Source organism: Epinephelus moara, chromosome 12, assembly GCF_006386435.1.
Source record: "Epinephelus moara isolate mb chromosome 12, YSFRI_EMoa_1.0, whole genome shotgun sequence".
NCBI classification, from domain to species: Eukaryota; Metazoa; Chordata; class Actinopteri; order Perciformes; family Serranidae; genus Epinephelus; species Epinephelus moara.
This window is the reverse complement of record NC_065517.1, coordinates 35,719,601-35,735,023: the sequence shown is the minus strand read 5'-3', so window position 1 is coordinate 35,735,023 and position 15,423 is coordinate 35,719,601. Positions and strand designations below refer to the sequence as shown.

The 15,423-nt window shown below is 41.8% G+C and overlaps 1 protein-coding gene across 1 annotated transcript in view; it reads right to left on the bottom strand.

Annotated features, from left to right (window-relative positions):
* LOC126398581 (forkhead box protein N3-like) overlaps window positions 1-15,423 on the bottom strand; it is a 101,062-nt gene that overhangs the window by 32,576 nt on the left and 53,063 nt on the right. The window contains exon 3 of the mRNA XM_050058039.1: window positions 2,980-3,131. Coding sequence (XP_049913996.1) covers window positions 2,980-3,131 — 152 coding nt within the window. The remainder of the gene's footprint in view (window positions 1-2,979; window positions 3,132-15,423) is intronic.

The window sequence follows — 15,423 nt, the reverse complement described above, 5'->3', positions numbered from 1 at the left end:
ACTAAGACACCACAGGGGCGTCACATGGCCCTAAATCCTTGGCGAGAAAAAGCTCCAACACTGGGGAGAGACGGGGCTTTTTGCTGCAGGGTGTGGAAGAACATGAGAGATGGTCTCATCCAAAGAGTGGCGACCCATGGGGAAACACAGCGGTATTAAATAATTTTGACTTGGACGTAGGCTACAGTAATAATTAAGGTACACAAATGCAATGTTTGGCAGTATGTTGGTGTTTACCACTGTTGCCAGGCGGCTTACTCTTTCAGTAATGTTAGAGTATTTTGTCTGGAGCATATTGCAACAACATTGATGTCTCTGTGCATTTATGTTGCCATGGCGTCTCCCACAGGTGTAAACAAAGCTAAAGGCACAGATGAAAAGATCAATCTCAGATCATAAACTGACATCAACCAGAAACCATTTTTTCCCAAAAAGAAAAGCAGAAAATCTTTACGTTTCAAAAGCTGAAAATGTTTAAATTATTTTTCAAAATTGTTGCACTTTTTTCAGTTTTGATTAATCATGTAATTTAACCTCAGGCAAAAACATTTTCTCTTATAACTTCTCATACTTTTTTTCAGAGGCTTGATCGGACAAGTTTTCAATTTGATTCACCAAACTCTTTTCACTGCACAAGCTCCACTGAATTGCTCCTTCCAGCCTGCAAACTGTTCAGGAGTGTCGGTGTGTTTCCATGTGAGATTCCATCATAATATAATTAACGCCCCTAACTTGCCGTATAACGCTGCCTCTTCATCAAAACACACGTCACACTTGACTTATTCAAGTCCTGCTGTGGGGAGTCAGCAGACCCAAATTCTAACCCAAATTTAGCAGTGTCAGTCGTCGTTTTAAGGAACCCTAAAACAATTAGAAAACACAGTATAATGATGTACAGACAGCTGTGATGGAGCAAAAAAAAGATCCACGACTGAAGGTGGTCAAAGAGACGTGACAAACACTGTACAAGAGAATATTATGCTGAAGTTGAATCAGTGGGTTAAATCAATGCAACAGAGGACGATCCTGGACGGAGACACAGACACAGCTGCTGGAGTGAGACAACGATTCTAACAACTATTGAACTGTACGTTGCTGTGCCAAAATATGCCAATAAAACTATTGAGAGAAAGAAAACTCTCCATGATGACAATGATGATCAAAATGTGAACAGAATATTAATTTATCATATTTATTGTACTTTTATATTCTATTTTAGTTTAGTTTATTTCAATATTATATTTATGAGTCAATGACACATGGGACAAAGACACATCTTGACCACTGAAGTGGGATTTATACATGTGCTTCAGCTCTATGCAGAGACTTCGCCATAGCCTATGCACGTACACAATTAGCTTCATTATAACTTGCAGGATTCACAGACAAAGCACTTGTCTTTTTCCTATGGCATAAATTAGCTGACTTTTCCTCGACTCATATGAAGCCAGGGACAACAGCAACATTTAATAAAGTAACGTAACAAAATTCAGCTCCATTACAGCTCACAACGTTCACTGACAAAACAACTGTCTTATACTAAACACGTTTTCCCCACAAATACAACATGCTAATGTTATTAGCACAAACCTATGGCATTTTAAATTGTATAACTTAGCCTAGCGACTAGCAGAGATTTCCTCTGCTCATATGAAGCCAGGATAAATCACACACAAGACTTAAAATGCTATTTCTGTGGAAGCTTTATTGTCTTCACAATTTATTGTTTCTTAACTGTGAAATAAAAGTGGACGACTCTACCCACTACCCACTTGATGTATTAACTAATTAGCACCTCATTGATTGACGCTACGTCCTTAATGTACCGTCACAGAGGTTAGGTTTAGGAAAAGAAACATGTTTGGGTGTCTTTAGGTTTATGCAAGTTAAGTTCCTGGGAGGACGTACTTTAAATTAACTTAACTAACCGAAACACACAACTCCAGGGGAAAATTCTTTCATTCATTTTCCGTCGCGGGGGGCTGGAGCCTATCTGAGCCCAGCTTACACTGGGTGAGAGGCAGGGTTCACCCTGGACAGGTCACCAGACTATCACAGGGCTGACACATAGAGACAGACAACCATTCACACTCACATTCACACCTACGGACAATTTAGAGTCACCAATTAAACTTCATGTCTTTGGACTGTGGGAGGAAGCTGGAGCACCTGGAGGAAACCCACGCTGACACGAGGAGAACATGTACAGAGGGGCTCCCCCACCCTGGGTTTGAACCAGGATCCGACAATGCAAACCACTGTTCCACCGTGCCGTCTCAAGGGGAAAGTCCTGCTTTTTATGACCCTTTCACCACCACATTGTGTCTCCTTATAAGACCGCTCGAGACTGCTTCCTTGTTTACTCTCATCATTGCACTGGTCATGTGATCGCAGCCTTTCAAAATACGTCAGACCAGCCTGACCCACTCCAACCTTCTGTGGCACAGCCGTTCCAGACACATCACACTAAGGCCCTGTACACATGATGCATTTATTTGTGCACTTAAATCCGCTGTTTTCAGTGTAGACATGCAGAAGGTGCACTCAAAAGCAAGAGTACGCAAGCGCTCCAAAGTGTCAAGTACATCATGTAAAGAGGAACAACCAATCACAGCTGAAACATATCTTTCTTAAGATACGTAAATATCAGTCTACGATAAATATGGAGAAGGAGTTGATCATTTTAACACCCAGAACTTTACATCTGTCCTGTTTAATGCCTATTGCACACTCAAAAACCACCTCCTAAAAGAAGACAAGCTCCAATCTTAGGATTTCTGGTGAGTAGACTCTGTTACGGTGCTGGTTATGGTTGCTTAGTAACATCAGATTCAACCTGTCTCCACACAGGTCGGCAAAGTTGGCAGAGAGCAGGCACAAGCGAAACACCCAGCGCCCTGACCTTGGGTTTTCCAGGCAGTTAAAGACGCAGCATGAGATATCCATCAATCAATCAACCACTCAGAGCATCTGTCTTACCTGTGGTGAAATGTCTGAGGCAGGGTGGGTGGAGAGGTGGAGGGGGTGGCCAGGCCGGGCGAGTAGGGATGGTACGGCGTCTTCTTGAGCGCCTGGATCAGGTTGTGCCTGTACTCCGGATCTATGGACCACAGAGAGCCTTTGCCTATGCTCTGAAAGAAAGATGAGAGCAATGTTATTGGAGGTGCTGTCGGGCGCCTCAAAGCACATGACAAACACAGCACAGCACACTGATGTGAGCCAAACACAAGCTCAAAGTCCAGACTCTTATTTACCAAACCACCTGTACACACAGCGACGACTCCCCATATTCCCGAGGAGGATAACTCTCAGAGGAGCGAGAATTAATACATCCTCAACGCCACCTCAACGCTCAATATTTTCCAATCCTCTGCTCGGAAAAAATCTGCAGGCTTTTTTCTGATTAAGACACAGGGAAACTCTTTAACTTTTTCCACTCCAGAGGCGATGATGGTGAGTATTTTTAGATCAAAGCAGCTTCCCTCTCACCTAATGAAGCTGTCGGCTCCCAATCTGAGTGAAACCAGCCTATAGATTATAGAGGAGGGAGGGATCTCAGACGGGCCGCCGTGAAAATACGTTTCCAGTTGCTATCTCTCACAGCCCCCTGCTCGTTTCATCTGCCTTGTCATCTGAACGTGGCAAAATCTGGAGTTTGTGTACGGCAGAGACTGATAATGGCAGGAGGAGGGGGAGGGAGCAGGGTAAATATAAAATTAAAGCCGTCCTGTCTGGTGTTCGGCTCACTTTGTAGTGCTCTGTGATATGATACAGGTACAGGCTACAGGGTGGGGAGATGTCATGACTGCGGGCTTCTGATTTCTGCAAATACTGCGAGGAATCTATTAAGAGGGAAATGTCAGATATGCCAGAGCTGCGAGCATTAATTGGAGACAGATACTAAAACCTGAGGAGTGTTTTGTATTGAAGTGGATGAGAAATAAACTCCTCACAGCTTCCTCTCTGTCAGTGGATCAGTTAAAAAAAATCACCAAAATTATAAAAAAAAACACTCACTTGTCTCTGCTGGTGTTGCCATGTTTCAAAAACTCAAGAGTAGTTTTTACCTTTACGGTGGGCTTAAGTGGAATTTATACTTCTGTGTCTAATCGACGCCATACCTAAGTGTACGCAGTAGCCTGACGTGCACCTCCCAGAAATGTAACTACACGTCACAGCGACGCAGACCTCCTGTCTATGTTTGTAAGCTGAAACCATTTCCCTCAGTGAAGATGAAGCTTTTATTTACTTTAATTTCACAGATAAGAAACAATAAATTGTGAAGACAATAAAGCCTCCACTAAAATAGCATTTTAAGTCTTGTGTGTGATTTATCCTGGCTTCATATGAGCAGAGGAAATCTCCGCTCGTCACTAGGCTAATTTATACAATGTAAAATGCCATAGGCTTGTGCTAATAACGTTAGCATGTTGTATTTGTGGGGAAAATGTGTCCAGATAAAGACAAGTGTTTGTCTGTGAATGCTGTGAGTTATAGTGAAGCTGATTTGTGTACTTGTGTTTGAAACTGTCTCTATTAAGTCATGTTTAATGTGTGTTTAATGTGTGTTTTGAATCAACTAAACTTTACAGCACCAACTAGGGTTTTATAGGTGTAACTGCACAGTAACAAAAGTATAAACGCTCACAACGGCGTAGGCTCTGCACAGAGCTGACACACAAGTATAAATCCCACTTTACACCCAATCACAAGCGATGTCACTGTTGCAGACAAATTTCAAACGTCGAAATAAAATAATGAGAGTTGATGCTCAGTTGTGGCACTACCGTGATTTCGAGTGTTTGGTGTAAGATGGTCATAAAACTCAGTCTGAACTGTCAGTCTTGTCTTGTCATTATGACAAAATCAAATGTTTAATATTTTTATGATTTTAGTCTTGGCTCAGGCAAATATTAAATTCAATGATACAAAAATCAACAACCAATAGCTGCGCTCTCTCCAGCACCAAACAGGGTAGACAGTAAACATGAGGGGACTCCAGGGAGGCGCAAGGACATGCACAACCAACAAGTCTTGATTCTCTTGTTCAGAGTGTCTACAGGTATCAAGGCAGATTTTTAATGTTGTAAATAAAGTCGTATATATGTGATCTTGTGCAGAGGTAGGTGTTATGTGGGAATATGGTTATTAGTGTGAGTTACGTCAATCTACATTTTGCCAACAGGTAAGTGTGAAGTAAAATGACAGTATTATAGTTTTTTAAAGATTTGTTAAGATTTGTTTTGACGGTACAGGCAGCTGCAGACACAGAGGCAGTTGCCTGGAGGAGTGGTTTTGCCCCGTCATGCTTCAAAATCACAGTTTTCAAGTAGCTCACAGCAACGTCATACAACACAGTCTTTCGCTTTTGCTTGATATCTAGCAGTCAAAAAAATGGCTTCTCACTTCCGATCTGTCGTTAACGCCATTAGCTTGTTTACTATATCACGTGTACATCACTGTCACCCTGGACATCCCACTGAACCTCATTCAAACTCTCAAAGTGTATATGGTGAAAGATAAGCGAATAGTCAAATATTAAAGAGCCAAATCCGATTCCTCCAGCAGCCTTATGGACTTTATGCACATTCATCAACTTATTCCTACTTAGTTAGGTAGTTAGTTATTTTATTGACACAAACAAATAAAATATTTGGGTTCAAACAACATAGAAAAAAAAAAATCATATATTGTTCTTCATTTTGTACGCCAGTCTTACAGCAACACACACGCTGTTCTGGTGGTGTTCGGCTCCACCTCTACATTTCCACTCGCAATCTGTGAGAAGACAACCGAACCATGTCCACGTTATTCTCAGATGGTCCTCGCTGTACTGCTGGTATAAAGTGGATGTACAGATGTATCCAGGTTGATAGCTTGGTACGTGTCTTGTTCCATCTTTAGAGCTTAGTTTGTTGTTTCTCCATTATCTCAGACAAGTATGAGTTCATGACTTGATTCTGCCAATGATCAACCTCTTTAAGATTTTACCCTACATCTCCAAGATTGTTCACTATTTAAAAAAACCTTATTCTGCAAAGCCTATTAAAGTTCTTAGTAGTTTAATTTTTAAAGTTAATTTTGTGTGAAATTTTTATAAATATCTCTACTTAGCTCACACCCCAAAGAATATACAAAAAGGCTTCGTAACACCAATAAAAGTGCGTTTGTCACCTGATCCCACGACGTCCAGTGAATCTGTCAAAATCGGAGCCACCACTCACGTCACCATCTGACCTTGTAAGAACGCAAGAAGCTAATAGGATGCGTGTGCACTGTTGATTTGTCCTCCCCGTCTGGATCTTTGCATTAGTATGTGAGCCGTGTTGAACACACGCCATATGTGCCATGTTTTGCTGAGTGTGTGTGTGTGTGAAGGGGGTGAGTGTGTGTATGGCAAGTTCCCTAGGGAGTGTGATATTACCCAGCGTGGTCTGCTCCTGGGAGTGCTTCTATTACTGCCAGCAACGCCTCTCCTGGAGAGCATGATATTACACACACATACACTCGCTCCCACAGAGGTGACCCCCACTGGGCCAAATTTCCCCTTGCACCTCCAGCTCACCAGCCGTTTGTGTATATATATACGTGTGTGTGTGTGTGTGTGTGTGTGTGCTGACTGTCTGCCCGCTTGCCAGCTGATTAAATCAATGCTCTCTACAGAATCTCTGTCCGCCGTGGCCTCGGCTTCTGCCAACCCGCCAGCCTATCACAACGCTCAATCTGCAGACCCCCCCCTGGTCAATAGGCCAATCACAGGGCGCAGCTCACAGGAAGGGTCTGTCACCTGGGTTAGAGCAGTCGCCTTGGCAACAGGCATCATCTGGGCTTGGAAGCGAGGAGGAGGCGAAATGGACTTTTCATTTTCTGACAAATTCTCAAAGTTGAGAGAAAACGGCAGCGTGTCTCAAAATCGATTACCACAAAAAGTATTTGAGGTCAGAGATTTGGTTTCAAGTTTTCGGCTTTGATACAGTATGACACAGATTTTTAAAAATAGGATGCCTCCACGAGGGTGGATCTCACAGCGACTGCGGTCTCGACTTTCACCTGAAACTGTGATCTCCATTTATATGTTGCTGCCTCTCTCCATCCTCTGATCCCATCTGCTCTCGCTCCTCTGATACGAGCACGACTCTCTGGATGATGTGTTTATTTGTGTTGCATCTGTGTGCCGGAAAATAGTCACATCACTGTGGTGTTCACAGCTAAAGAGCAGGATTACACAACAAATAATCCACAACTCCAAACGTTAACCTCGACTTGAAGAAATATCTCATGCAGCGTGTAACCGGCGCTGCGTTTAAGACTTTAAATTGCAAGTTTAAGCAATATTACACTTAAAAGAAACTGATTTAATTATATGTATCTGTGTCACTACACCAGTTTGTAGTAGCTGTGATGAAGACAGCAGCAGGTCTATACGGCTCGGCACAGGACTGATTAATGTACAGATATTTCCATGATGGAGAAAACACACATACAGTAAGTTGTCGTGGACACGTCATAGTGTGAGTAAAAAAGGGGAAGAAAGGGGAGACAAAGGCAGCGTGAGAGAGAGAGGGAGAGATGATTGTGTGTTGCCAACATCTGTTTCCTGTGTTATATAAGCTGTGGGGGCTGGTCGCTCTTGGAAATGGGAGATATTAAAAAGTCCTGCTGCCTCTGACCCCGCTGGTAACACCATACTACTGCTACTGCATTCCTATCTGCACCATTATCTGCTCACATATACATTTATCCATCACATATAAACTGCATATCGTGGTCTAAAATACACCAGGACAGGTCACTACATCCACAAGAATACAGCAATACTAAGAGAACTACACTGTTCATACAATCCAGACCTGTTTTATTTAATCAAATACTGGTTTTAAATAATGATTTTAAAAGAAATAATTTGACATTTTGGGAAATATGCTTATTCACTTTCTTGCAAAGAGTTAGAGAAGACTGATACCACTCACATGCCAGTAAGCTAAATATGAAGCTAATGTCAGTTAGCTTAGCATTAGTCTCTATATACAGTCTGTAGGCAAACCCCGGAGATCTTGCCTCCAGAAGAAGAGCGGAAGAGCCCTGGTTTCCGGTTGTAGGCTGTTTGAAGTCTGCGTGATATTGACCAATCACGCTTGAGCCGGCTGCAGTTGTTGCCAGGTTAAACGGTCCGTGCGGTGAACTAACGATGCGGAACATAATTGGCGTCACTGCAAACTCTGAATCCATCGCAATGGTTCAGCATATTTACTTATATATAAACAGAAGTCAGAAACGGAAATTCGCCTCCTCCGCCCAAATCAAACCGGAATGCCAAAAAATCAGGGGTCTGCCCCCAGAGGCTGTATCACCGTCTGCCGGAAGTCAGACGCCGAATACAGCCGGTGGGTTCAGAGAATGGCTTAGCATAAATAGCAAAGCCCATTTCTGCTACTGGGATGAAAAAAAGACAATGTGAAGTCATTATAATGAGAAACCTCCTTATAATAATGACTTAACATCTCAAAATTATTGAGAGACTTTCCCGAAAATCAGTTAGTATCTCAAAATAATGAGTTTGAGCTAGTGGTGGGCGATACGGCCCTAAAACAATATCATGATATTTCAGGGTATTTTTCAGGTTTACATCACCAAAGGTTTATGACAAAATCACTTGACGACACCGACTCCTGTGTGCGCACGGCGAGAGAGTAGAGGTAGAGATGCTGTGCTGCTGCCAGAGGAGCCACTGAATGAGTTCCCTCTGAGTGTAAGACGCTAAAAGAGTCTGAGAATTAAAACATTCAGGACGCCGCAGTTTATTCCACACTAGTACTGAAGCTGCTCCTCTTTTTGGAACCACTGCAGAGTCTGCAATAATTTCACTTTCAGCCATGCTTGTTGTTGCCGGGGCAACAGTATGACGTCAGTAAGTCAAAATATTGCAAGGAACACAATATGAATTTTTCATATGATGATAAAAATTATACTGGTATTATCGTGACTAATATGATATGACACCCCCCCTAGTTATAAGCTCAAAATATTAACTTATCTAAAAATAATGAGTTACTATTTCAAAGTAATGAGTTAATAGATCAAAAATAATGACACTTTTCCAAAATAATGACTTAGTATGGCAAAGTAATGAGTTAGTGTCTCAAAATAATAAGAGATTTTTCAAAATAATGAGAAACTTTCTTAAAATAATGACCTAATAACTCAAAATAATACGAAACCTTCTCAAATAATGACTTGCTTGTGTCAAAATAATGTCATGATATCTAAAAATACTGACTTAATAGCACAAAAATAATACGAACCAATACTAAATCACCATTTTGAGATAAGTGTGTCATTATTTTAAGATACTAAGTTATTATTTTCATCATAATTTACTTGTATTTTTTCAATGCTATTTTCATCAGACTGGCAGAAATGGTCTTCCATACATAAAGACTGAAACAGAGGGAAACAGCTGCGCCTGCCTCTGTTCAAAGGTGACAAAATCTGCCTGACAGCATCTCTAAAGCTCACTAATGTTACTATGTGGCTTTGCTCTTGTGTTTAAACTACAACATGTTGTAGTTTTTATGATTTATATATCTTCACAGGTGGACATTTAATGGACAAACATGAGAGTGGTATCCGTGATATTCTCATTTAACTCTCAGCAAATACACACATTTCCCAAAATGTCAAACTAACAAGTGCTGCCTGAGAGCCTAAAACCTGATAAATCTTCCTCCTCTGAGCCGCACAGCTCCACTGTCGTCCAACACCTATTAAAAACACATCAATGAGCCACTGTTGCACTGACTGACATGTTGCTTTTTTTTTACACTAACCACAGCCACTGTAGTTTATTTTGACTCAATCACACAAACACCATCATGCTGCTGTAAATAATCACTAAACCACCACACGTGTATTAATCCACAGCTGAAAATAGTCCCCTGTAAACACAACGCAACCAAAGAGCCTCAGGAGAAAAAGCGCTGCTCCCAGCTGGGAAAAAAGCAAGCAGCAACTTCCGGGGGTGAAAAATGAAGCCAACACGAAAGTCCTAAAAACTGTAGTTCCTCTAATGGCCACTTGAGGCTGGCTCCCGAAATGAGTTTATCCCTACAGACCTCCATTTTAAAATGCCCAACTTTACAGCAGAAATAAATATGTTTACAGCCTGGTACAAAAAAGGTTTTTGTCTCTATAGTTAATTTCAACATTCATGACAACTGTACAGGGACTTTTTTATATATATCTCACCTGTTTAAATGTTGTTACGGCTTAAAGTTATGCATAAGGAAGGGCGTGACTGCTTTGTGGGACAGGTTGTCCGCAAGGCGTCACCACAGTGTATGAGTCAGATCCACCCATCGCTTCTCTACAGTTCCAGTGACCCATATGGTCACTTCTGGCACCAATAATCCAAGATGGCAATAACCAAAATGCCAAATTTCATGCTTCAGAAATGGGAGTCCACACCCATATGTCATGTCACAGTGGCTACATCCCTTGTGTTTACACAGTCTACACCTCCACCTCCACAGCTCCTGAAAGGCCCAGACACACCAAACTTTCAGGGAACTAGCACTGATGAGAGCCCCGTGCTACCCCCATTTGCCTGGCCAAACAGTTGCACATGAACACACCAAACCAACAGCCAACATGTGCGTATGTTATGCACCTGCGTTTGAGGTCATAACCCTCAATACCAGCAGACAGCAGTAGTCTTTAATCGCCATTCAAAAGGGGGAAACGGGAAGACCATCTTGACGCTAGTTAGCCAGTTAGCATATTAACAACACAATCCAGTGTAAAAAAACAGCATATTTACCGTGTGCTAGTGAACAATAACACAGCTATCAAGAAATGTTTCTGCTAAAGAGCTCAGTGGATAAAGAAAACAATCTCACCTCATTTAAGAAGTTTGTTTTGGTCTCACTCCCTCTTGACTTTAGCTGTTTGTTTACATTCCTCACTTCCTTTTCTCCTCTCAAGCACTGAGCTGAACTGCCAATCAGAGTGACTTCATTCGCAGACAGGATCTGTTGTGCCGCTGAATTGGCAGTAAAAAGGCCAACTAGTGCAGACGAGGGCAGCAGACACTCACCAATGGCCCATCTTTGATATGGACAAAAAGTCATATATCGGTATTTACAGGCCAACTGGCGATACACAATATGTATCTCAGGATTTTCTACAAAAGGGACGACATGTTTTCAGTTGCAAGTCAAAACCACATTTGAGAGTGTGATCAAAATAAAATGCAAAGACCAGGTTTAAAGGTTTGCAGCACAAGACACAAAACTGTATCTTGCTTGAAAATATATAGATATTTCGTACATAGTCGTTATATCACCCAGCCCTACTTTGACTGACGACCAGCTGTCGGCTTGGTGTATCAAGGCTCATTTTTCCCTCCTTTACATACAAAAATAGATATGTACCTTTCAAACATTGCAACCATCACTGCCCTCTTACTTCCATGCAACCTTTATGTTGGCATAGATACAGCAAATAGATGGCACTAGAGGGCGGAGTCAAAAGTTTCACACAGCATTACACAAGACAACGGTGGAGGAAGCCATAATATTGTACCTTTTAACGGAAGCAGCGTTGTAGATGGCCGTAGTCTTTGCAGCTATACATCCTGACATGTGGACGGAGAATTCTTTTCACTATGTTACCACCATTATTTAAATTTCTTCGTCTCCTACTGTTTGATTGAACTTGAAATATGCTACAATGCCCCAATAATCTCACATGACACTGCGCCATTTTGTCCACACCTGTAAGCTTTCAGAAAATGTGCACAAATATGGACATAATGAAGGCAGAGTGCGGACAGGAGGGTCCGTCTGTTTCCATATACTAATCTAAAGCTGAGTATAAATGAGCTGTTAGTGACACAGACATGGTGTGAAAGTCAGAATGCTTCATTGGTTTTAGTCCTTTTATGGTATTTGATGATAAAAATAAAATGAAAAATCTCCTGAATGAACAGCAAAGTTATAATCAAGCGTATCCCGCTCACCACTGAAACTACAGCTTAAACAGTTTCATCATAATCAACAATGACACCCATACACTGTGGAGTCCCATTTAAACACTTCATATTGGCTTTTATGAGACGAGAAAGTAAATTCTGTTTTCAACTCGGCAATGAAACAAAATTAAAAAAGACGTATGATGCACAGAGAGCACAGAGCCGTCGCTGTCTGTGCAGAGAAATATGTATAAGAGGCTTTGTTGTCCGGCACGTTCTCATGTGTAGTATGACTTGACCTATACAACCAATCTGAAGCTTTATGGCTGCATATAATTTCATGATGGACACGCACGGTCAGAGTAAAAGTATCCACCCTGGTTGTGTTTAAGCCGTATTAACCCACTGTGATACACGGATCCATCATTACTTACTGTACAGCCACAGATCAACAGAGGATTAATCATATAGGCAGAAGTACAGCGTGGACCAGATACATGTCTGAGCACCAATTAAGATATTCAGTACAGTTGAACAAAAACAATATGAGGTCTGTTGTTCAGAAATGAGGCGGAAGCGTGACTGTAATACGCACTCAGAGAGACGAGAATTACAGCAGAGGATGCAAATGTTCTAACAGCGAGAGGAACACAGAGCTTTTGAAGAGGAGAGAGGCGGAACGAGGGAGAAGACGAAGAAGAAGAGGGGGGTGTTTCTTCTGATCAAGTTGCTTGATACAGGCTGGTTCTGTTCTCGCTCAAGGCCGTTTGACAACAAAGACACGACGGGACAAAGAGGCCCTGTTGGGTGAGAAAGTTGCTCGTCGGTTGGACAACAGGAATATTTTGTCGCTCCGGAGAGAAATGGAGCGGGGTAATATGTGGAAATGTCTTCTACAGGTGTTATGGATTGACTCTCCTTCCACAAGTCACAAACCTGTTTCCCATGTGGTTCTAATTTAAGTTGAAGTTTGCCCCAGTTTGTTCCTCTCCTCTGTGTTTTTATACATCTCAGTCTTTAGCCTCGGCCTTTACAGTCCAGTCACAGACATAAAACATAAATACAGGGCGAACTTTCAAAAACTTTGCAGGTCATTTGCCAAAAGACATTTCCACGTTCCCCAAAGACTCGATCCTGCTGCTGTGAAAAATATTTCACCCTGTTCACTACCCTCACAATGTGCATCTCTATTCCTTGAGCCAAACTTTAATCTGTGAATGGAATATCATCAGCAATGTAAAAGTCTCAAAAGTAAAAACACTGATTACATGAGAGGCAACAAACTGAGCCTGGTCCAACGTACGCAGCTCCCTCAGCACCTATGATACGCTGTCACTTAGCAATTAATTTCACTGGGGTCCGCTGGGTTTTTGTCCTCCCTGAATTTGTCGTGGTGGCATAATTTTCACGTCCGTGAAAGTTCTCCACGGACACTACCAACGACCAGACTTACAGATGTTTAAATTACTTCCCTCAGGCTACACTGAACAAATGGTATGTGACAATGAGGCCTGTCCTCATACTAATGACTTACAATGACAAACAAACATCATTAAAAAAAGATCAGGAAAAAAGTCAAGGATATATATGCAAAAATGAAATTTAGTATAATAAGTATGTTTTCTTTGGTGTATAATCACCTGAAAATAAAAATCATTGTGTTTTTGTTCCCTCAGAATGAGCCGGGGGTCCTCGTCCACAGAGATCCCCATGTTGCACCGCCGTGTTTCATACTTGATTTTATGATTTACGATTTAAGGGCCTGTCTCCATGTAGCGTTTTGTTTCTTGGCGCCGGCGTCATTTTTCAATTGTTCTCTATAGAGGGAATTGTCTTGCTGTTTACAAATACTTCCGGGTAGAAAACCAGCAGAGTTTAGCTATATATCTCACATTTTTCCCGTCACTATATCACCGTTTAGACTAATCTTGTGTTTGTAAAGTCTATCAACACAATGATTGAACAAACATTACTATTTCTGTGTGCACGTTTTGGAATTAATAACATGGTTATCATAGATTAGCTGGGCTAACCGTTAGCTGTTAGCCGTTAGCGGTGTCTGTAATAACTCTAACTCAATAAACGGTCCGTGAAAAAAAATATTTTTTTCCAGCGGATATCTTAGTTACAACATGATTGAGCTAGCAAAGCAGTTTTGTGTTGCTATGTGTGGTATTTATTCAGTTTTGGGAAATCACGATGTCTAGAAAGCATCAGTGGCTGCAGCTGACAGGGACAGCTAACAGCAGCAGCAAAGCTAACATCAGGACGTCATCTGTTAAAAGCCTCCCGTTGTCGGATACGACATGAAACTACTCCAGTTAGCTCAATCATGTTGTAACTAAGACATCCGCTGGAAAAAATATTTTTTTCACGGACCGTTTATTGAGTTACTGAGTTATTACAGACACCGCTAACAGCTAACAGCTAACAGCTAACAGCTAAGGGTTAGCCCAGCTAATCTACGATAAGTTAAAATCTTGGAACTTTCTAGAAAGGGGCCGGTGACGTCACTGTCGTTTCTTTAGCAAGACAGACAAGACGGAAAAGCTCATTTTACGGGAGCAGATCGGTTGGCAGACATTGGACGTTGCTAGTGAGTGTTGTGCTTTTATCACTGTAAGCTTCGTAAGCTTGAAGTTAACTGTGTCAGCCCTCTGTTAATATAGCCTCATGTTAGATACCTGGCTAATGTTTGTGTCAAAATATTGTTGTCATAGAAGCAAAACCTACGTGCAGCACCTCAGCACCCTGCCACTGCTTTTCTGCTGAAGAAAAAAATTATGTGGACACAGGCCCTTATAATTCTACGATTCATGACTTAATCATTTTATGACTTGTTATATCATTTATTCCATTTTATGATTTTAGATGGCCCGCTAGCCCAGAACCTGCTAATATGTGCTCATCTTTTTTCCCTGATAACTTCAAGTCCAGACATTCAGGAGGTTTTCACCGGGAGCCGAATTATCCACAGAGGTCTCTCCAAATAGGCTTGGGATTGCGTACACATGAAACAAGGCCTGAAAGAGACCTTCACCACAACCCATGGAAAAGTTTTGATCTATAAAAACAGACTTGATGGGAGAAACTGTGACCCATGCTTATGAACATTTTAGGTACATTTTTAGTATGGATCCTATGCACTGTTTTATAAATGAGACCCTGTTCATTTACGTAAACGCTTTTCCTGTTGGGGGTTTGCAAGGGGCTGGAGCCTATCCCAGCTGACACTGGGTGAGAGGGTGGGGTCACCAGACTATCACAGGGCTGACACATAGAGACAGACAACCATTCACACTCACGGACAATTTAGAGTCACCAGTTAACCTGCATGTCTTTGGACTGTGGGAGGAAGCTGGAGCACCTGGAGGAAACCCATGCTGACACGGGGAGAACATGCAAACTCCACAAAGAAGGGCTCCCCCACCCCTGGTTCGGACCAGAAACACTCT